This window comes from Lycium ferocissimum, chromosome 4 (genome assembly GCF_029784015.1).
Source record: "Lycium ferocissimum isolate CSIRO_LF1 chromosome 4, AGI_CSIRO_Lferr_CH_V1, whole genome shotgun sequence".
Classification (NCBI taxonomy): domain Eukaryota; kingdom Viridiplantae; phylum Streptophyta; class Magnoliopsida; order Solanales; family Solanaceae; genus Lycium; species Lycium ferocissimum.
The window spans coordinates 44,410,512-44,433,052 of NC_081345.1; the positions used below are offsets into that span (position 1 = coordinate 44,410,512).

Here is a 22,541-nt window from a genome sequence, read left to right on the forward strand (position 1 = left end):
AAATAGTAGCGAAAATAAAATATTTAGATTTAATTAATTTACAAGCCCAAGGAAATAAACTGAAATAAAGGGAGGGACAAAATTGGGTGTCAATAACCTACATCTGCATTAAACAGAAACGCCCTAGAAAGAATACATTTTGGAACCAATAATTTAGTATTTTTCCGGCCATCTAATCTAACTTTTAAGGTATTACCAGAATATGTAATAGACAAACAACAGACATGTTTAGTAGACAATTTATGGATATCGCATAACAAAAAAGACGCTGGTCATTTTGTAGCCACTCTAAATGCACTTTGTCAGTATTTTACAAACAAAAATCTAGATAAGAAATTTAAATTTTATGTTGTAGTCCATGGTAGAACTAATGGTATTTTTCAAACCTGAATAGAAGTTTTAGATTCTATCAAAGATATAAGAAGACCTCTTTTTAAAGGCTTTAATGATTTCACTGAGGCATTAGACTATGCTAAAGGAGTATTGGGACCAAACTATTATATTTCTCCGGCTCTCAGACAAAATCCAGATAGAACCCCTCGGTACAATATACAAAAAGACACAGACAAGGTGATTTTTTGCGATCACTGCTCTACTATGACTGAGACCGTCAGAAGACTTAACCAGCAGAAAGAGACACTCATCCAAGAAAAAATGAAACTCTTGGAACAAGCAAGACTGTTAGAACAAAGACTACAAGCAGTTAAGTTTGAATTAGTACAATCCCGAGAGTTCTCCATCTCGGACAAAAATGGATGAGACGGGTGTGCATTCCCCAATGAATGCAAATAGATCCTTGTATCGGATAAAGATACAACTAGTCGGTTCAAACGGTGGCGGTAAAGACTCATCAAATTCGTTGATGGCTGTCACTTTGCCAAAAAGTGAAGATGAGGGATGTTCATCTCTCCAGACAAGACGAAGACTACCAAAGACACTGACGCAAGGAGCTACTTCTACCAAGAAAAGCATACTTGCAAAAAAGAAAAAAAATGACAACATAGAAAGTGTAGTTAAAGAGACTTTGGAAAGATTTTTCCAAACAAAAGCAGAACAAGACAAGCATGTAATCAAGAACCCTAGTCCGAATTATCTCCGAGTCCAAGGATGTCACCGATCCATAGTTCGGAAGAAGGAGATATGGTAAATTTTCGAGAATAGTGCATTTCAAGATTCACAAGACCCAAACGATTATGATTCGGGAATGATTTTTGATTCTATTGCACTACATAATTTAGAAACATAAATAAATAAATAAATAAATAAATATATATATATATATCTGTGTGTGTGTGTGTGTGTGTGTGAAAAGCAAAATAATCAGACAAAAGTAGTGGAGAAAATAGTCATGATAAGACAAAAGACTGAAAGATTCGTTGAACAAAAGCAACGGCTAGAAGACATCTGCAGAAAAAGAGAGCTTTATTAAAAGTAACTTTAATAAAGCAGCCACAGTAAATGGACAGATCAGCTAGCGGACAAGTAAATAAAGTTTTCTTTTGAAAAAGTTCACGTGACGATGGGGCCCAAAGAGCACCCGGCTGAACTCAAAAAATTCTTCAACATTTTGAAATCCGGAGTTGAAGTTCGCCAAGAGGCCTATAAATAGCAGCATTTGTGGAGAAGCAAAGACATCACCAATAAGAGCACCAACCACCTCTCTCTAGAACACTTCCATATTCCCCTTCTCTTTCATCAAATGCTCCAATCCCTTACCCTTAAGACCAAAAACCATGAAATATAAACTCCTATTGTAAAATAGTATTAAGTTTTTAATAACTACCCCCTAGTGTGAAGTAGTTTTTGGGGTTCGCCGAAAGGAAAACCTCTCTCCTTCTTCAAACCATGTAAGTTTATTTATTATGTTTTCTGTACTAATCTCCCTATTATGTAAATTATTTTGTGATTATTATGTTTAAGTAATTACTTCTTTATCATCATGAATTTGTTATTCTTAGTATATGGTTATTCTCTTAACTTCTTAATAACCTCGATGGATTAACCTGTAAATTCCTAGGTTTTAAAGAGGCCGTTTTAATGTCCAAATAATAAAGGACGATGTTGGCCGTGGTTACCGGGGTGTGGTTAAAGAAGACTGTTATTAAGAACAAAGGTTAAGAGAAAGAGATGAAAAGTATAACAAGATTCGTGACTGGACAGAAGTCTAGATTAAGTTAAAAAAAAAAACTACCGTTTATATTACTGCTCACTTTTTACTGTTCATTTTACTGTTAAAAAAACTACTGTTCATATTACTGTTCACTTTTTACTGGTCTAAATAGTTAATGTGTTTCTAGGGGCATATTTAAGTCTGGAATATTCTTTATTTTTTCTTTAATTTTTTGTACTAATCTAATATCTTCGGTATTAAAGTGTTTTTGACCATTTGATCCCGTTTTTGAATATAATGGCCCTGCTATTTTTCCTAAGTCTTTTATGAAACTTCTAGCATAATTTACTATTCCTAAGAATTTTTGTAATTCTTTAACATTATCTAGTTTATCTGGCATTTCTAAGGCCTTTTTAACTATATGAGGTTGCAATTTTATTTTGCCATCTCCTAATACTACTCCTAAGAAGTTTATATGGTTTTTACATAATTCCATCTTTTTCTTGCTAATTATTATTCCATTTTCTACAAATAATCTAAATACTTTCTGGAGGTATCCTAAATGTTCTTTCATGTCTTTACTAAATACTAATATATCATCTACATATACTAGGACAAATCTTTTGTGGTCTCCAAATATACTATTCATTTTTCTTTAAAAAATTGGTGGAGCTATCTTTAATCCAAATGGCATTACTAACCATTCGAAATGTCCTTCGGGACGGATGTAAATGCGATCCATTCTATACTTTCTTCATGCATTCGTACTGCTAATATCCCGATTTACAATCAAATTTACTAAAGATTTTTTTACTTTGTATTCTATTTATTAGTTTTGTTTTGTCTGGTAACTTATATCCATCTGTTTTGGTGTTATCATTAAGTCTTTTGTAATTTATTACCATTCTAGCTTTTCCTCTTACTATCTCACTATGATTTCTTACCATAAATGCGGCAGATCTATGTTTAGAAGTAGATCTTCTTATTACTCCTAAATTTAATAATTCTTTTATTTGTACTTTAAAGTTTTCTATATCTTGGTTAGTTGCTTCTATTGAGGCCGTTTTTAATTATATATTTGGATTTATTATGTCTAATTTACATACAATTTTGTTATTGTTCCAATGTTTTAAAGGTTTTTCACTTATAATTTCTATCTCATCTAGTATTCTTATTATGTTATCTAAATCTTTTTGGTTTTTTATTACTCCTATCCTTTCTATCCCTGTTTTAAAATTATATAATTCTGTTTCTATGTCTATTAAAGTATAATTTTTTCCTATTAGATTATCGTTGTCTAGTATTTCTTCTTCTTCTAGAATTAAATTCTTTATTTTTGTTTTGCTTTTACAGCATGTATTGTTATCTTGACAATCCTTACAACAACCCTCTTCTTTCTTTTGTAGTTTATTTTGGCGGGGTAGAGATCTTCTTATGTCGATTCTAGTTTCAGTTTTATGAGCTTGTACTGGTGTATGAGTAATATTTTTTAGAAAAATTACTCCATCTCTTGTAATCATGCAACTTCCATTGTTATGAAACATAAAGTCTAACCCGATGACGAAATCTATATTAATATTCAAGTCTCTTACCCATATTTTATCCATTTTATAACTAGGTTTATAAAATTCTGAACAAGTGTTGATAAAGCTAATGTATGCCTTATGAACATAATGTTTATATATATTACGAGTTCCATCCATTTGCATGCTGCAATGGTTTGTCTAGAACTTTTATTAAATTTGGTGGAACTATTCGTTTATTTATTATACATTTAGTACATCCCGAATCTACTAATGCTAATGTCTCTATTTCATAGTCATCTATTTTAATTCTTGCAAGTATTTTTATAGTTCCTAATTTTTTATCTTCATAACATACTAGGGCTCCATGGTCTTCTATACTCATTAGTTCATTTTGTTGAATCTTCGGTATTGTTCTTAGCGGTTGTATATTAGATAAACGTATTTCTTCATCTTCGCTATTTGCTTCTTTTTCTAATTTATGTAACCTGGTTTCTAATTCGTTTATTCTAGTTTCTAATGTCATTATTCTTATACTAATAGTAGGGTCTTCTATTTTTTTATGTCTTTCTTCTTTATGGATTTTTGTCTTAAATTCTTTTTCTATACACATGATACATCCTTCTATAAAACAATTTTTACATTTTGCTCTTTTATCTCTACTAGGAAACCATTTACAAGAGAAACATGCATTACTACCATGTATATATATATATATAAAGTCTGAATCAAAATTATTATATATATATATATATATATAAAGTCTGAATCAAAATTATTAAATTTTGTCTAATCTGTATATTAAAGTTTATATCCGAACGTAAACCGGTTGAGCAAATTATTGAAAAATGATGCATTTTGCCAACTGCTATTCCTCTTCAATGGCACGAACACGAAGCTATGATAATATGTGAATAATGATCAATAACAGATTTAGAGTATGATTTAAATTGCTCGGATGACTTGATACATATCTCCAAGTGTGATGGAATGAATGAAACTTTTTCGGGGCTTTCGATTCAAACCTAAGAATGGATAATTTTTTTAATAGTAGTGGTGGAGCTAAAAATTCTAATAAAGAAATTCAGAAAAATGTAAAATGCCACATCTTCAATTTTTTAACCGCTTTTACCCCTACACTAATGATATCTTATTTCATTTCAAGAGTATTCAAAAATATATAATACAAAAAAAAATAGTTTTTATTGCGCACTGTAACTTTCGGACAAAGGGATACAACATGTGACTCCATTACTGTTTAGATAGGATGTTTTTGGGTAAAATTCATAAATAATGATATTTTAGCTTTTATAATGGATTTCAAATTCTACTCGTGGAATTCCATGATATATTCTGAAGTTTCACTTGTAAAATTTTAAATTTTATAAGTGTAATTATTTTTCTCCTATAGAGTTTCAAATTTAATATTTTCTTTTCTCATTACTAATATAATGTGCAAGTCAATTAGCATTCATAACATAAGGGAAGGCATTTAATAATTTCGGTTCTATCATCGGAGAGTGTGAGCTGCGAAAAAATAATGTGATTCTTCACCCTTAATCCGATATCACCGTTATGAAACTTGAGAATGAATAAACCCTTAATAGGATGTGCATTTTTCTTCTATAGAGTTTCAAATTTAATATTTTCTTTTCCCATTACTAATATAATGTGCAAGTCAATTAACATTCATAACATAAGGGAAGGCATTTAACAATTTCGGTTCTATTATCGGAGAGTGTCAGCTGTGAAAAAATAATGTGATTCTTCACCCTTAATCCGATCTCACCGTTACGAAACTTGAGAATGCATAAACCCTTAATAGGATGTGCATTTTTCTCCTATAGAGTTTCAAATTTAATATTTTCTTTTCCCATTACTAATATAATGTGCAAGTCAATTAACATTCATAACATAAAGGAAGGCATTTAACAATTTTGATTCTATCATCGGATAGTGTGAGCTGTGAAAATATAATGTGATTCTTCACCCTTAATCCGATCTCACCATTACGAAACTTGCGAAGAATAAACCCTTAATTGGATGTGCTTTTGGTGTTCATAAGTTTTTGAAAATGAAGAAACCATTAGGGTGTGTTCGGTATGGGAGAAAACATTTTCCAGAAAATGTTTTCCAATTTTCTCATGTTCGTTTGGTCAAAAATTTTGAAAAACATTTTCTTTTGGAAAATATTTTTCTCAAAATTGGGAAAAATGATTTCCCTAATAAAAGTAGGGAAAACAAGTTCACAAGTTCAAACCACCAACCACCCTACCACCACCCAACCCAACCCCAACCACTCCCAACCCCCACCCACCCCACCCCCACCCGTCCCCCATCCCTCCTACCCCCCCCCCCCCCCCCCACAAAAATTTTTTTTTTTTTGAAAAAAAAAGGTTTTGACTTTTTTTTTTTTTGCACCCCCACCCCAAGAAGCACCCTACCCCCACCCCCACCCCCTCCAAAAAAAATTATTTTTTTTGAAAAAAAAGGTTTTGACTTTTTTTTGCACCCACCCCACCCCCACCCCACCCACCCCCCCCCCCCCCCACCCAAAATATTTTTTTTGAAAAATTTTTTTTTGACATTTGGTGGTGGGTGGTGAAAAGATTTTTTTTTTTTGGTAGGGGGTGTCTGGGGGTGTAGAAACCCGCAGAAGACAATAAAAAACTTTAAAAAAAATTGTTGGGGTTGGGGGGAGGGGGGTGTTGGTGTGGTATGGTGTTACACCTCGGCAATTTCATGTCATTGCGTCGGGAATAGACTAACGTCAGTTAAGTCGGACACGAGACCTTCACGACTACGAGAGGGTGACTAGCTGCCTTAATGTATATACGATAAGGTTTTTAAGTCATAGGACTTGGTGAAATCAGGTTCGTCAAGGAAATGGAGTACAAGTTATGTTTGGGAAGGATTTCATAGGTGTTGAACTAACGAATATTTAGTAAGGTCTTGAGGATGAGTTATAATGTCTGTTAGATCGTTAAGGATGTGTTACACGGATACCAAGAAGGTTCCCTAAGGATTCGAGATCAAACGAAGCGACGAGAACGAATTCGGGAAAACTGGAGATTATACGGTCATATATACGGACCGTATATTTTATACTGCCCGTATACCTGACCGTAGAACCCTTCCAGTGAAGGGTGATTTTTCTGGAGTTTTCTGGAGGAAACATACGGTCCAATGTACGGACCGTATAAATTGTACGGTCCGTATAGTGGACCGTATATTTCGGGTCGGGTCCGAGCTTAATTTTTATATATGCACGGTTTTCTCTTCTTTTTCTCACTTCTCACTTCTCCAACCTTCCTAAAACCTCTAGAAACCTCTCCATATCACACTAACACATATTCAAGAAAGAAATCAAGGATTAAACATCAAAAGTTGGTAGAATCAAGGGTATGAATGCTTCTTAAGGGTTGATAGAAGTTGAAAATCTCTTTGGTATTGGAGTTAAGTTCTTCTCAAGTGGAGTACTTGCATTCAAAGATCATCTCTACATAAACAAAGGTGAGTTTTACAATTATTTCATGTTAATAATGGTGTTGAGTAGTTGAAGAACTTGTATTGGGAGCAAGTATGGAATATGAGCTTAAGTATGCAAATAATGGTATGTTGGTTGGAAAGGTAGTTAAATTATGATTCATGGCATTATGAGTATCGTTGTGTTGTTGGGAGCTGTTTTACCTTATGAGGAAAAGTTGTCAAAACAAAGGGAATGCTGCCCAATTTTCGTTAGTCTTATTTGCGCTAGTTCAGACTTAAGTATACCTTCAACAATCTAACCTCCGTACGAACCCCTTTGTATGTAGAATTGTAAGCCGGAAGGAGAGCTCTTAGTTGACATCGTTAAGGAGAGACAAAGGTATGTAAGGCTATCCCCTTTTCTTCAAAGGCATGATTCTCGTTTCATAATTTCTTCCCTATACTTCCATGACCTTCTTACATCCCTAAAGATGAAGTTTGAAGAACTGTGAGAACTTCTTATGAGACACGTTCCATAACGATGAAGATGACAAGGATGACATCATGATACCGATGTTTCTATGCTAATGATTTCATTGATGCTATTCTTCGCCATGGTCTCACCTCATGATACTAGTCCCTTCAAGGTGGGACATAGCGATGATGATGATGCCATAATACAATCGGAGGTTCACGACCTTACGTCACTCCGATAGAGCGCACTTTTACTTGGGCTCTCATGCATGCTACGTATATTATATATGTATATGATATGTATATGTATATAGGGGACATGGGGAAAGGTGAGGCGCTATAGACGCATAGCCACTTGATCAGCTGGTATCTTATGATATCATCCCGGACACGGGATGCCCGGACGCGGGCTATATGGGTGATAGATCGGGCCGTACGTTCCACAGCAATATATTGATATATGATGATATATGGATCGGGCTGCACGTTCCGCAGCAATACATGATATGATATTTTACGAGTATGCGTACGCGTAGCTCGCCTTAAGAGGCAAGCAGTCACCAGTTATTTTCTTATCTTTACTTTATCTTCTTGTTCTCTTGTTACTTTATGATTCATGCCTTACATACTCAGTACATTGTTCGTACTGACATCCTTTTTCTTTTTGGATGTTGTGCTCGTACCCCGCGAGTGAACGGGAGAGACGACCCGGCTTCCAGAGCGGATCGGCTTGCGCAGCCTTTGTAGCCCGAGGTGCAATTTCTGACATATTCTTTTGTGTATATACTTGGACATGACGGGGTCCTGTCCCGTCTTCACGATTCCAGTTCTTCAGTTAGAGGCTCGTAGATACTCATGTGTGGGTAGCGGATGTCATGTGACCCTCATTGTATCTTCCGTACATTATTCTTTTGTTGCCATGTGGGCTTATGTATATATGCATATGTTTTACAGAATAACTGATGATCGGTCCACTGTAAGCGAGATTATATGTGCTCATGTTGAGACGATAGTAGTACGTTGAGCGGTGCTCGGTGGATAGCTCCGGGTACCCGTGATGGCCCCCTAATCGGGTCGTGACATATGGGTTCCACGCAAAGGGGGTGATGGGGGATGTGGTCGTGTCGAAAATTCAGAAAAAAAAATAAAAAACTTTAAAAAAAAATGTTGTGGGGGGAGGGTGGGTGGGGGGTAGGGTGTGCGGGGGAGGGGTGGTGTATGGGTTATGGGAGTGGTTGGGGGTGGGGGTGCAAAAAATAAAATAAATAAAAAATAGAAGGGGGTGGAGGCGTAGGGGAGGGGAGGGGGTGGGGGCGTAGGGAAGGGTGCGTGGGAGTGGGGTGTGGGTGGGGTGGGGGAGTATGGGGTTGGGTTGGAGTTGGTCAGGGTTGGGGGTGGGGGTGCAAAAAATAAAAAATCAAAAGAAATTTTTTTTGGAGGGGGGGTGGGGCCGTAGGTGGGTGGGTGGGAGTGGGGTGGGGGTATGGGGTTGGATTGGAGTTGGTGAGGCTTGGATGAGTATTTTAGGAAGAAACGTTTTTATCGGCTAAACGAACATGAGAAAATAAGTAAGAAATTGACTATTTTTCACTACTCAAACGAACATGAGAAAATAAGTGAAAATTCACTTATTTTCTGGGAAAACATTTTCCTCCATACCAAAAACACCCTTAATAGGATGTGCTTTTCTTTATTATTATTATTATTATTATTTAGAAAAGCTCAGGTTTCGACATGCCTGCTTAGCTGAATTTAAAGTTCTAGCTGAGGGCATTTTGGTCTAAAAGTCTCTAAATGAGCATAGACGTGGCTGCCAGGGCACGAGTATTTGTTCACTTTTCAAGGATTTCATTCTACGTGTCCATCATCCTCATTTGATCTGACCACTGGACAGACACCGTCTCTCCTCTTTTCCAACCTTTGTTCAATTCCACCATATTCTAGAGCTTGCTTGCTCTGTTGTAATGAACCGTAAGAATCTTCCTCTTCATAATCCATGGATCATATTTGTTTGCTCTTTCATTGAACTGATTCTGTACATGCATGTTCTCATTAAATATATTGTTTGGTAACAGTGTAGGAACTCAATCCGAATACAGAGGGGCTCTGTGAACAAAATTCCAACATAAATAATGCACTTATGTTTTGTGAAATCTTTTGGTTACCTATCAACTTACTTATGTCGTACATTGTAAGAGAAGTGCACAAATGAAGAAACAAAGACAAACCAAAGGATACTTTTGGTGAGTCTATAGCTTAATTCCTATTAGTATCCATGATACAAGTTGAATCCTAGATGTAGAAATAGACTAGGAGGGTGATTTGTTTACTGGGAAGGACCAACCATGTTACATGAAACGATTTATATTTACTGATCTATCAACAGCCAATTATAGTTTATATATATGAATATGATGAATCATTTGTGCGAACTGTTTAAAGTACACAAAAAAAGGTAGGGAAAAAGATATATGTGCACCTATAACAGAGTCCGTATAATGCAAGGGACCGATACCATGTAAGGGGTTGCTTTCTATCCAATATTCTTTATACTGGTTTGCCACTGATGATCCAATCTAAATTCTGACCTTGTTTGAAGGAAAAACTGCATTCTCTAGATTGAGTATCACGTGGTTCATGGACCTTATAAATCAAGTTTAAAATTTTATTTTGAGAAATTCCTTCTTCATATCCTGAGTCAAAATTGACTACTCTTACATACACACTCTGACTTTGTTTACTATAATCATTTCTAATCCCATTTAAATTATAATTGACCCGTGAATGTTTTCTCATGCTGCATGCCACCATATTGCTTGTTATCTTTTCCATCTTGTGACTCTGAATTTTCAAACAGTTGAGGTAGTCTAGGATTTTTTTAAGTGACATATGTAAGTGTATTTGAGATGAATAGTGCGGTTGTTCATTTTTGTTTTAACTTTAATTTGCAGGTGCAACAATTATTACTCATTAAGTCAATGCCTTATAACACACTAGGGAAAAGTTTAGCTTTCTCCTTGGAGTGTCCACTGGATGGTGCAACGTATCTTCCACTATAGAATTTTGATCAATTGGTTAAAGTGTCTCATATTACAACCATTGACTATGCAAGATGTGCCGTGTTGAGTTGTGTACAATCTTGCGACGAGCGAAGGGAGATGTTGTTCCAGATTCTATTTCTTTTGGCTTTGGCAAATCCTTAAATTTCCTTTGTTCTCGAAATGAGACAATTCATCCATCAACAAGAGGTTCATTCTTTTCCTTATTGTTTCCTTTTTGTGACTACTAGGCAATTTATTTATATGTGACTTTTTCCCCGTCACGTGGAAAAGGAATTTGTCCATTTTTCGGGGTCTCAAAGTGGCGTGGAAATGCATAAGAACTCTTGAATGGAAAAGAGGTGACCTTGATTATTTGTTAAATGGAGTTGGCTTTCAATGATTGCCATTAACTAACAAGATAATGAAACAAAATTGTTATTGACCCAACTTTGAGACAGATTAATTACTTAATACTTTATTTTAGTTTTCACTTCCCCTGAAGGTTATTTGATTTCAACAAGTTAAGATTGCTTCCAACTTATTTTGGCTACAAATTATTTGGAGAGCAACAACATTTAGCATTTTCTTTATATCTTTTGAATAAGCAAAGGACTTTACTTTTACATTGTAGAATGAATCCAAGTTAGAGAGTTATTACGCTCAAGTCAAATGATGTCATAGTTGATTACCAGAGAAAGTTATCTCAATGGACTGTTTTATGGCTCTTTAATGCATGACTACCAGTTTCTGAACTTTAACATTGTTACATCTTTCACTATTAGAATCTCTATTGCTATTTGAAGTTCTTTTATGTTTTTCCCTTTTTTGGTTGGAAGGGGGTGCACTATCTCAGAGCTCCACGTTGATTGTTTGTTTTTATAGGATATTACCACCCCGTTTTTCTACAAGGTCTACTTTCAGATGAGGGCAAGAATTTATGTTGCTTAAACAAGTTTGTTGATCTCCTGCCACATCTTGGAAAGGTCACCTGATGTTCAAGTCCATTTATATTGGTAGACTTGTCAATTGCTCCTTCCAGCTTTTTTGGAAGCGTAATCTTTCGCGTATATTGGTTAAGAATTACTCAGGAATTCGCTGATTTATGAACTAATTTATATAGATCCTTTCAACGCTGGTTCATATCAAACTCTTCAACACTTCTTAACTTCTAAGTTGCCACCTAGAAAGTTATTGCCTGATTTTCTAAATTCTTTTATTTTTCTTCAAAAGTCATCCTGATTTTTTATTACTTCTCTATGTGCCATATTTTCTGGCTTTAATTTCGAGCTTTTCATATGTTATGGCAATTGAATTTGAATATGTATATGGAACTAAACAAATGATGGTCACGTGCAAACAGTGTGGAGACTATGTTATTCAGTACGAGTGATTTAAGAAGATATAGGCGAACAGTAGGATCTATTGAAGGCGCAATTTTAAGCTTTACCCTCTGGGCCACATAGAGTAATTTAGTAATGAAAAAGGTTAAATTACTTTAGTGATTAAATGCTTAATGGAGTGCTCTCCGCAGTTACTGTATGACCTTTCTTGGTTTTTGTTTTCAGAATTAGAGTCCAGCAATGATTGCTCGACTACTGCTAATGGCAAATATTGCATCTGGATATATGTTCATGGGGACTAAGACTCCTTATATATTTACCTCATAAGTTGATGGATTGTCCTTCATCAAGAGGTGGTTCCAGAAGTTTCAGTTTGGTAGGAGATGATAATTAAGTGCAGTGCATCAAATTATCAACACCCGCATATGAGATAGTGAAGTGATTTATGCAAGTCATGTTTACAAACATTTAGTACAACATTCGCGCTCCAAATTTATGTGGAAGTATTCTGATGATCTGTTAATCTCCACTAAAGGTACACAAGAATAATTATTTGATTTAGTCGAAAATCATTTCTCCAACTGATAGGAAAAGCAACACCCCGCAAATCCTCAATGTATTAGCTTTTCATGATAAGAAAAGCTTCAGTTTAGTTGACTAATTAGGCATTATTCTGTGAAAGAAGAATAATATGGATCGAGAAAAAAGGATTTATCTTATGTCTGCCGCTATTTTGGTGTGTTCTCTAATACATTCAAAAGTTTTCATGAAGTATAATGGTTTATGTAATATGTCATGGATCTGGTTATCTTTGCCCTCCCTGCCTCCTTTTGAATTTCGTTATGAAATTCTGACTAATAAGTCCCATGTTAGTCTTTTCAATTGTTCTAAGATTAAATTTGTGGCACTAAGGAGCACTCAGAAGTGGCTTAATTTCCTCTTTGGAGGATTTCATTTTTGGTTTCTTCCATTGCAGGCAGATGTTTGGACCAAACCCAAACCAAGTGAGGCAAAAGAGTTTTTGGGGCGTTTACACAAAGCTAAAGTATTTAACATGACCAAGTACGAGAAAGGTAATTCAACAGTAGAATTTAAATTTGGACAGAAAAGAGAACATGGATATGTTGTACATTCTTAAGCTTTTTTGAGTGCTTTTCAACTTTGGCCAAGTGAACTATTCATCTTCTTGTGAAGTACACCAATCTTTTTCCTCTTATATTATAGTTGGTACAAATGGTCAGCTATAGCACCTTGCACGCAATTTCAAGCTATTTCCTTTTCATGTTTTGTTTATTTGACCTTCATTGGTTAGATTTAAGTGTCATGTAAGGGGCGAACATCTGTTTTAATACTGATGCAGTTACATGTACATTTGAGTGTACTATTATGGATCTAAACCATGATTTATAAATTAAGATAAAAGTTGTAGAGGAATGAATTGTATATCCAACAAAGAGAAAGAGAAACAAATATTGTCATTAGTTTGCATAGTCTGTTGAGATATGAGCACCATAAGCACTGGCAATTTATTCTTCCTTTATAATTATACAGGTGTGCTCAGAAGAAGACTAAACACAACATGAAGAATGCATCACCTTTTGTCAATATGTAAATAGTACTTCCGATAATTGAGCATCTAATAGCGCAAAGGTGTCATGGACATATGGAATGTGTCATTTCCCAACCACACAACTTCATGAATGTATATTTTGTTCCAAAATGTATGTGAATAATATCTAGCAATTATCATCTATGTCTGAATTGACAACTAATGTACACGTGACCACTTTTATTATCTTCAAATTCTTATCAGTATGAAGTTGATAGAAAAGTTTATAGCACGGGCGAGGTTTGCCTAGTCTTGTTCATAAGTTTTACACGACTCAAATCTATATTTCCATCAATTAGTTTTGAATAACGAATAATTAAATACTCTATTCTTTTCTTACCTTTCCTCAACTTGCCAGCTGACTTTAGCCAATAATATATAAACTCATGTCCATGTTTTTGTGTGGCCGTAATAAAAGGCCCCATTATTGTTGAAATTGGAACTTGGTACAATGTTATTGGTTATTGGTACCTTCATATCATAGAGAACATGTACCTCCCCCTTACTCTTTGGTCTTGATGCAAAGTATCTCCTATCCACAAGACCATTCCACCCCACCCTTCGACCACGCCCTCCAACCCCTCCCCCAAAACCCCCAAACACCCTCTTACTTTCTCAACCAAAGAATAAATAATATATTTTAAGAAAAAATAATATTTTTTATGTTCCAATATATGAGGTGGTGTTCGAATTTCGAGGGGCAAACGATTTTTTTCTATACCGTGATAGACTGATATGTCATTTAAATATTTTGAATTTTGTAATATATAGTACTTTTTACGTAGTTTTCAATTAGGTAAATTACATACTTTCTTATCTGTCACAAGGTAAAGATAGGTCTGCGTATACTCTACCTTCCCTAGACCCCACTTAATGAAATTTTAATGGGTGGTTGTTGTTGTTATTGTTATTGTTATTCAAAATCTTAAAAATCTATGTCTAAGTTTACTATTAAAACTAAGAAATTTGACTCTTAAAATCTGAATTCCAACACATAAATTCGAAAAGAGGGGGTACATTTCAATAAATAAAAGAGAACAAAATAATATAAAAATTCTCTCTCACACAGATTATCAAGATTTGTCCATGTAAGCAAAATCGTCGAGGATCCTTATTCGATGCCACATCAGATATGTTCACGTGGTCTAACTTCCACGTCATTAATTCAATCGAACAAAAACCTTGTCCACCGTGCATTTTTTTTCCCTTAGCCCATAACTATTTGTCTCAATAATTATTCATGATGTAGACCATGCTTTTGGGATACAATAGTTGGACTGATTTTTTTTAAAGTATTTAAAATAAACTTTAGGTTAAAATTTTATGGGCTGTTTGAGTTGGTGCAGATGTACCACTGCATTCTTTTTTAAGTATTTCCTCACAAGTATCATGTAAATTTATTTCCTCACAAGTATCATGTAAATTTGTCTTCAATAATTGAAGTAAATACCTACACATAGAGTGTTACAATTGAGATGTAAACATGATATTCCCTCCATCCCAATATGTGGTGATACATTTTACTTCTAGTTTGTTTTTAAATATAATAGTAATGGCGGATACAAATTCGACAAAATTCAATAACTTTTACTCGAATTCTATATATGTATTTAAAATTTATAAAATCTATCTAAAACCTAATAAGCAAAAAAAAAGCTGTGATCTAAAATTCATAAATTAAAAATTCTGAATCCGTCTCTGAATGACAGATTTTAAACTTAGAAATAATTTAACTTACACTTCTTATTTATCTTTAATGGCATTTTTATAGTCATGCGGAGGTAATAACTTAAGATTACACGTTTCAAAAGTATTTTTGACATGCATCCGTTCGTATTTAAAGTAAAAAAACATAGTAGATGCAATAATACTTCATCATGACCTACTTAAATTTATAATCTTCCTTCGTTAACATGTTTTATAAAACTTTTTATCCAAGATAAGATAGAGCAAGTGGATTAGGCTTACAAATTATTTTGACGCCCTTATCCAAGTCAATCTTTTTCTTTTCCCCTTATCCAAGACAATTTATTTATTTACTAATTGGCCAATAATCCAAGACAATAATCATAGGAAAGGCCCATATTCCAAAGACAGATAATGAAAATTTTAGAGCCATAGGCAGCAGGTGGGTTTCACATGGCTAAATCTGTTATGTGGGCCAAAACTGGCCATGTATGCAAATGTGACTAGAATCAAATTTCCTTGATCATTATAGAACGTCAGCCCCTACGCTATACATAGCCACTTGCCATAAAGAGAATATTTTATTTTTCTGTTATTTTATTTTTCTGTTTAGAGTTATGAAAGCTACCTACTATCTTCTTCTAATTTCAATTTAGTAGGCGTTTGGATAAATTTAGTTGAAATTTGAAAAAGAAGATTGAATAAAAGATAAAAGTTAATATCTAAAAGTTCTAGTTGTATTTAGATATATACTTTATAGTTGTATTTAGATATATACTTTATTTGAAAAAATCTAAATTTTGTGAGCGAGAAAGAACTTTTTACTTGAAAATCATCTTAAAAAACTAATCAAAAATTATTTCAATATACAACCAAATAATAGTTTAAAATAAGTTGTTGAAAAAAAAAAAAAATCTGATGTTCAAACGGGACACCAAAAAATGGAAAAATTCAGTCCCTCACAAAATAGGGATGAATTAGCACTAGGGGTAGGCATGGTATGGTAGATACCGATTACCATATCGAAATAAAAAAAAATTATACTGCGGTGTCACTATTATGGTATTTGGTATGCATTTTTAAAAAGTTTGGTATTCGGTATTAATAAAGAAAATACTGAAATATCGAATACCATACCGAAGTATATAATTACATATACAATTCATATATCTTAGTATTATAATACTAACAAATATATAAATTAGTATTATTAGAAAATTAATTGTTTAAACGTTGGAACTTTGACTACTCTATCTTGATTTAAATGTCTTTTTTGTGTAATTGATTTACGAAGGAGATTGCTTGTACTTTCTTTTGAATATTTTTACATGTGTAAGGTTTTTAGTACATAATAATTGAGACGTTTCTTAAGCAGTGGAAGTCATAATTCTCCACGATATGAGTATATGTACCAATTTAATGATTTACCGTACCGTAAAATACTGAAACAGAACTTTAAAATACCAAACCATACCGAATTAATTTGGTACGGCAATGGTATAGTATTTTTAAAAATCGAAAACCAAAATTACCTTACCGAAGTTTCAGATACCGTACCATGCCCACCCCTAATTACCACTAAAGGATGTGATGTAGCGGATGGGATTGCTCCTCCACTAACCAGAGATCTCGGGTTCGAGCCCTGGTTATGGAAAAATCCTTAGCAAAGAGCGTTTCCCAAAAAATAAGGCCTATGCGTCGCGAATTTGAATATAGTCAAGCTCTAATACGAATATCGAACACCAGATAGGGAAACAAAAAAAAAAAAAAATAGGGATGGATTGAATTTGAAGGGTATGAATTTAAAATGTTAGTTCCATTAAGTTATTGTTCTAAGCTAAAAATTTATATATATTAAATTAATTTCTTAAAATGGGTTTCATCTAATATTACTGAGTTCGGATGAATCCACAATTTTATTGGACGGCCGCTTCTACTCACAAACAACAAAAATAAGATATTCTGGAGCTCTTCCTCTTTGAACAAGTCCTATAAGATGTGAATTTAAATTAGTCGAGTCAGTGAATTTCGAATATCAAATAATTATTATTTTGAAAAAAATGTAACTATTAAAAAGGCTAAGATGGCAGAGAGATTATTTTTAATTATTTAGCAAAGAAAGAAAGTGAGACTAAATTATTTATCTTGACACTTATTAAAATTCTGTGTTCATCTTCAAGACTAACTTTTCCACTATAGTCCACAATATTTTTTCAGAACCAAAGATAAAATCTAATTCAAAGATGACCACTCCATTTTTGTTGTAAAGGAGTCTGTACCAATGGCTTTTACCTTTGTTTATATTTCATATACTTGTTCAAACAAATCTTTTGTCTGGCCAAAAAAGGGTGAGGAAAAGAATATTGTTATCACTTTATCGTCTCTTCTCCCTTATCTTTGTAAAATTATTATTTTATTTACCATCATTATCATTTCCTCTTAGAGCATTCAATCTTTACAACTAAAGCAATAACAAATACTAGTGAATTGCATGCTGTACCAAACTAATGACACAATACAGGATTTTAGCAAAAAAGATATTTGAACTTGTGTGCGGCACAAAAATTCATTTGTATTGAATTGTGAACATACAAACTAAAATATTAATTTTCTTAATGAAAATGACGTTTTTAAAAAAATATTCTATGCCAAAAGGCTGCAGATGACTCTCTCACTTTGCATAGAAGTCATCTTCCTTAACATAATATCACAATTTTAATAGACACTTATACATCATTATCAATCTTTCTAAACAGTAATGTCCAAACCTACCTGTGTACACTTCAACTAATTTTTCAGTATACCTATTACATGTCACCAACACAAATGTTGGGTGGTTGTGTCCATCGAGGCTTGGACAAATAGAAATTATTATCGATCTTCTAATATAATTGGGATCTTTCTATCTTCAGTACGACACACCTTACCTTTCCTGCGTCCTATTACCCCCCTAAACTTATTTAAAACGGAATAATTACTCCCCTACACTGCTTGATGCAACATACACTCTCTGCATACGTGTATTTATTTGTTTTTGTTTTTTATTTTTTAATTTTTTTTAATTTTTTTTTACGTGTCAATTGTTTTTAAAATAAAAATAAAAAACTGAATTTTCATTAAAAAAAAATGAGTTTTAAAACTTTTTTTTTTTTTTAATTTGAAAATTTGATTTTTTTTAAACCCATTTAAAAAAAAAAAAAAAAACTAAAAACATGGATTAAAAAACTGAATTTTCTTTTAAAAAAAGGATTTTTAAAACCCTTTTTAAAAAAAAAAAATTGAAAATTTGTTTTTTTTTTAAAAACCCGTTTTTGAAAAAAAAAAAAAAAAACTGAAAAATGATTTTTTTTTTTTAAATATGGAAAAATGGATTTGTTAAAAATATGGAAAACTTGATTATTTTTTTAAAATGTCTTAAAAAATCTTGATTTCATTTTCTTAGGACACTTTTATTTTTCAAATAAAATCGGGAAAACACAAAATGTGAAAAAAACTGAATTTTTATAAAATTTTGAAAAAATTAATTATTTTCTTAACATGTGGAAAACCCGTTTTTTAAAACTAAATGGAAGACTAGATTTATTTTCAAATTTTTAAGAAAACGATTTTTAAGAAAAAAAAATTAAGTTTTCCTATTTGTCTGAGAGATAATTGAATTACTCTTATATTAATTATAATTCATTAAAACATAATCCTATTTGTTGATATTATTGTTACTCTTATTATTATTTATTCAAAAAAAAAATATTTTTCACTCCTAAGCTAAACACGAAAATATTTTTCAAAAAGAAAATTCTTGGTAAAACAAGTCATTTCTCAAAACAAAAAAAAAAAAAGATTCTTAACATAACTTTCTACATACCACCTTAGCCTATATTTAAGCAACTTGATTGTTAGTATTTTATTCAAGTAGGTGCTAGGATACAGCACCTAGAAGTGTAATAGCCATAGAAATATTTATACAAGAAAAAAATAAAAAAAGAGGGAACCAAGCCCCAAACCAGGAAACACACATACCTTTAATTTTCAATTCCAACAATACAACTTATAAAGATCACCACTTAACAATCTTTCCATCTCTATTTTCAATCTCTCCCCATCCAAATTTCTAAAAAAAACTCCAAAATCCCTTCAACTTTTGTCAAAACCCAAAATCATTCAATCACAAATTTTCTCCAAAACCCCTTCAACTTTCAAAAAACAAATCATTCAATTACCAAGTACTCAAATTTTCTTCGAAATCACTTCCAACTTTTTCCAAAAATCCAAATCACTAAATTACTCCAATTTTCTTCAAAATCTCTTCCAACCGTCTTTAGAGCAGTATAGCTATCCTTCTTCTGACACAACAACGCAATTCAAATAATTTTTCTTTAACGCAATTTGAACTGGTATCAAAAGTAAGTACTAAATAATTTCTTTTTCAAAACCCCAAATCACTCAACTAACCAAATTCCTCCAAATTTCCTTAAAAAAATACAACAAATGAACAAAATGAATTGTGAGTTATGTGGAAAAAACAGAGCAAGAATGTATTGTGAATCAGATCAAGCTAACCTTTGTTGGGATTGTGATTCCAAAGTCCACTCAGCTAATTTCCTGGTAGCTAAACATTCAAGAAATCTGCTTTGTCATTCTTGTCAAAGCCCAACTCCATGGTCCGCTTGTGGCCCAAAACTTTCACCAACTCTCTCCGTTTGCAATTCTTGTCTCGAAACTTCGTGTCAAGTCAAAAACGGAGAAAGAGTTGAAGAAAATTATCAAACGGAAACTGATAATGATAACGATGACGATGATGATGATGATGAGGAGGAGGAGGAGGAATCTGATAGTGATGAGGATGAAGATGAAGATGATGGGAATCAAGTTGTTCCTTTATCATCTTCTTCTTCTCCGTTGCCGGCACGGTCGGTTAGTTCTTCCGGTAGTTATGGCGGAGACGGTGGTGCTATGGAAGCGGTTTGTTCTTCTCCGTGGAAGCGACCGAGGGAAAGTGATTGCCTCCATTCTGAGGTAAGTCCTCTTATATTTTTATTTTAATTTTGGATGCGATCATACCAGCACTAAGCGCGCTTGGACGAAAGTAGTATCATGAGAAGTCCTCGCGTTGCATCTCTCTTTTGTTTTAAAAAAAAAAAATTATATATTTTTATTTTTATTTTTTCATTTGGTGTCCGATACTTATTTGTTACGTGTCTAGTACTTGTTTTGGTACTGACTAATCTTAATTCGCGTTAGTAAATTTCACTTTGGAGGATCTAGTACTCAACTTTGAGATCCGACTAAGTCACATTCACGTCCGTAAGACCCAATGTAGAGTATGATTAATCTTAGATTCGCCAGGAAGAATCTTATTTTGGATGAAACACTCTTCCTCTTTTTTTTTTTTTTTTTTAATTACACAGGTGAAAGGGAGAAGAAATAAAACACTTTTTAAAAATGAATTTCATTTCAGTTTTGAAAATAGTTAAAGATGAAAAATTATTTACCATATGAGAAGTTATAAAATGGCCCATCACATTATTGGATTTAAAACGGGTTGAAATGCAACTCAAACTCGAACATATAAAGTCGAATTTGGAGATTGAAAATTATGTTTATTCTGAAAAAAAAAATGACTAAAGCTAATAATTTAAGTTAAAATACATTAACATTCACATTATTTTAAAAAATACAAAATAAAAAAGGAAAGTGGCCCGCTATTTGGTTCATTTTGACTCAAGCAAACTCTAGGGTAGATTGGATCATGACTTTAACTCGATCATTTGCCATCCCTAGTCTTGAGACAATTTGTGCACGTGCATTCTCTATTTATATATTGGATCCGCCTCAATTTTTTACTCATCACATTGTAATTAATATGTACTCTAATGTCGATGCAGGATGAAGAGACATGTTCCTCGAGTTTGAACTGCCACAATTTGTTGGAAGATAACAAGGAAACATCATCTTCAATAGGATTCTTGAGACCAAGGAAGATGCTTCGAACAAATGAATTTTGCGAGTAGTTTAGTCTTTATTTTTGCAAACTTTTGTTTCGCTACAATCGATCAATTGACTACTAGAGACATACAGAAATACAAGTTTATAATTTTCCATTCTTTTTTTCTTGATTCTCTTTGTTTGCACTTTTTAATTTTACTTAGAAGCATCACTTAACCAAGATTTCATTTTTATTTTTATTTTTTTGGGAACTTCCTATCGTGCTTAGTGTAGTCTCTTCTATCTCTAGTTGCTGCATTACAATCTCTTTCCAGTTTCTGATTATGCCTTGGGAAATGTTTTTAACTATATGGTATTTGGAGTTCACTTGCTCGGCTAATGGAGATTTGTGCTGCATAAGGCCTAAAAAGGGAAAAAATGCTTTCAAACAGGAATTTCTTCATTCTCACGTTTTGAACAGAGACCTTAGATATTTCAAATCTGCTTTGAAATGCTTTACTTGAGCTAAAGATCTTTTGGAAACAACCTCTCTACCTTCACAAGATAGAAGTAAGGTTTGCGTATGTTGTTATAAAGATTAATGTTGGATTCACAATTTTGAAGGTTTACTCATCTGACTTTAAGAGACCCAATATCGGGTAGATCATTAATTTTGATAAGCCTATCTCTAATATAATGATAAGAAATAGATTTTGAGCTTAACTCAATCACAAACTTAGCTCATGAGATGAAAATCGTCCAAAATTATATATGAAGGTAAATAGTTCACGTCCCTACCAATGTGGGAATTCAACACTTGTTTCGGGGAAAAAGAAAAAAAAAAAAAGAGAGGAAGAAACTTCCAATTAATGGTCACATATGAGAAAATATAAATTTTCTGCTAATACACGGGTTCTCCAAAAAGAATTTTCCTGCCAATTGCATAGAATTAGTCAATTTCTAACGAGTCCGTGTGTCTTCTAAGAAGACAAATAGGACAAATTGACTAGACATACATTCTATTTGGAGCTTCCATACAAGTTAAAATCAATTATTGAGAGTAAATTTGACTGCCTAAGAATTGGAGTTAAATATGGTTTGATAAATTCATTTTTCTAAAGATCATAGTCTAGAGATATTCAGGAACTACATGAAAATTAATATACTTTATATTTTTTGTCGTATCAAATTTACGTTTTAAAATGTTTGTTAAAATTCATTTGGTTTAATTCCGAGTAAACCAAAGGTAGGGGTAGGGTCTGCGTACATCCTACTCTCCTCAGACCCCACTTATGAAAATACAATGGGTATGTTGTTGTTGTTGTAATTCCGAGTAAGTCAAAATTACAAATAAATTAGAGGGAAGGG

General features: G+C 33.3%; 2 protein-coding genes across 12 annotated transcripts; both read left to right on the forward strand.

Moving 5' to 3' along the window:
• Positions 1–9,414: 9,414 nt before the first annotated feature.
• Positions 9,415–13,707, forward strand: LOC132053221 (uncharacterized). Of its 11 annotated transcripts, XR_009414089.1 has the most exons (5): positions 9,579–10,823; positions 11,499–11,629; positions 12,182–12,491; positions 12,933–13,029; positions 13,508–13,707. XR_009414089.1 is itself a non-coding variant. In XM_059445146.1 (4 exons), the coding sequence occupies exons 2-4, from the start codon at positions 10,688–10,690 to the stop codon at positions 13,092–13,094; spliced, it is 399 nt and encodes a 132-aa protein (XP_059301129.1). In that variant the 5' UTR covers positions 9,415–9,546; positions 10,573–10,687; the 3' UTR covers positions 13,095–13,492. The 11 variants fall into 11 exon arrangements, 5 of the variants coding, with proteins under 5 accessions (XP_059301129.1, XP_059301131.1, XP_059301130.1 ...); XM_059445146.1 differs by lacking the exons at positions 12,182–12,491; positions 13,508–13,707 and adding an exon at positions 9,415–9,546 and having other exon boundaries at positions 10,573–10,823; positions 11,499–11,599; positions 12,933–13,492; XM_059445148.1 differs by lacking the exons at positions 12,182–12,491; positions 13,508–13,707 and adding an exon at positions 9,421–9,546 and having other exon boundaries at positions 10,688–10,823; positions 11,499–11,599; positions 12,933–13,493.
• Positions 13,708–19,117: 5,410 nt separating this feature from the next.
• LOC132053224 (zinc finger protein CONSTANS-like) lies at positions 19,118–21,433 on the forward strand. Its single transcript, XM_059445150.1, has 2 exons — positions 19,118–20,264; positions 21,134–21,433. Exons 1-2 carry the CDS (start codon positions 19,737–19,739, stop codon positions 21,257–21,259), a joined length of 654 nt encoding a protein of 217 aa, XP_059301133.1. The 5' UTR covers positions 19,118–19,736; the 3' UTR covers positions 21,260–21,433.
• The last annotated feature ends 1,108 nt before the right edge of the window (positions 21,434–22,541 follow it).

Excerpts from the sequence above, each read along its gene's own strand:
- LOC132053221 (XM_059445146.1), top strand. The coding sequence starts at position 10,688 with ATGTGCCGTGTTGAGTTGTGTACAATCTTGCGACGAGCGAAGGGAGAT. Across the intron at positions 10,824-11,498 it reads AATTCATCCATCAACAAGAG|GATATTACCACCCCGTTTTT; the intron begins GTTCATTCTTTT and ends TTGTTTTTATAG. Across the intron at positions 11,600-12,932 it reads TCCTGCCACATCTTGGAAAG|GCAGATGTTTGGACCAAACC; the intron begins GTCACCTGATGT and ends CTTCCATTGCAG.
- LOC132053224 (XM_059445150.1), top strand. The coding sequence starts at position 19,737 with ATGAACAAAATGAATTGTGAGTTATGTGGAAAAAACAGAGCAAGAATG. Across the intron at positions 20,265-21,133 it reads GTGATTGCCTCCATTCTGAG|GATGAAGAGACATGTTCCTC; the intron begins GTAAGTCCTCTT and ends ATGTCGATGCAG.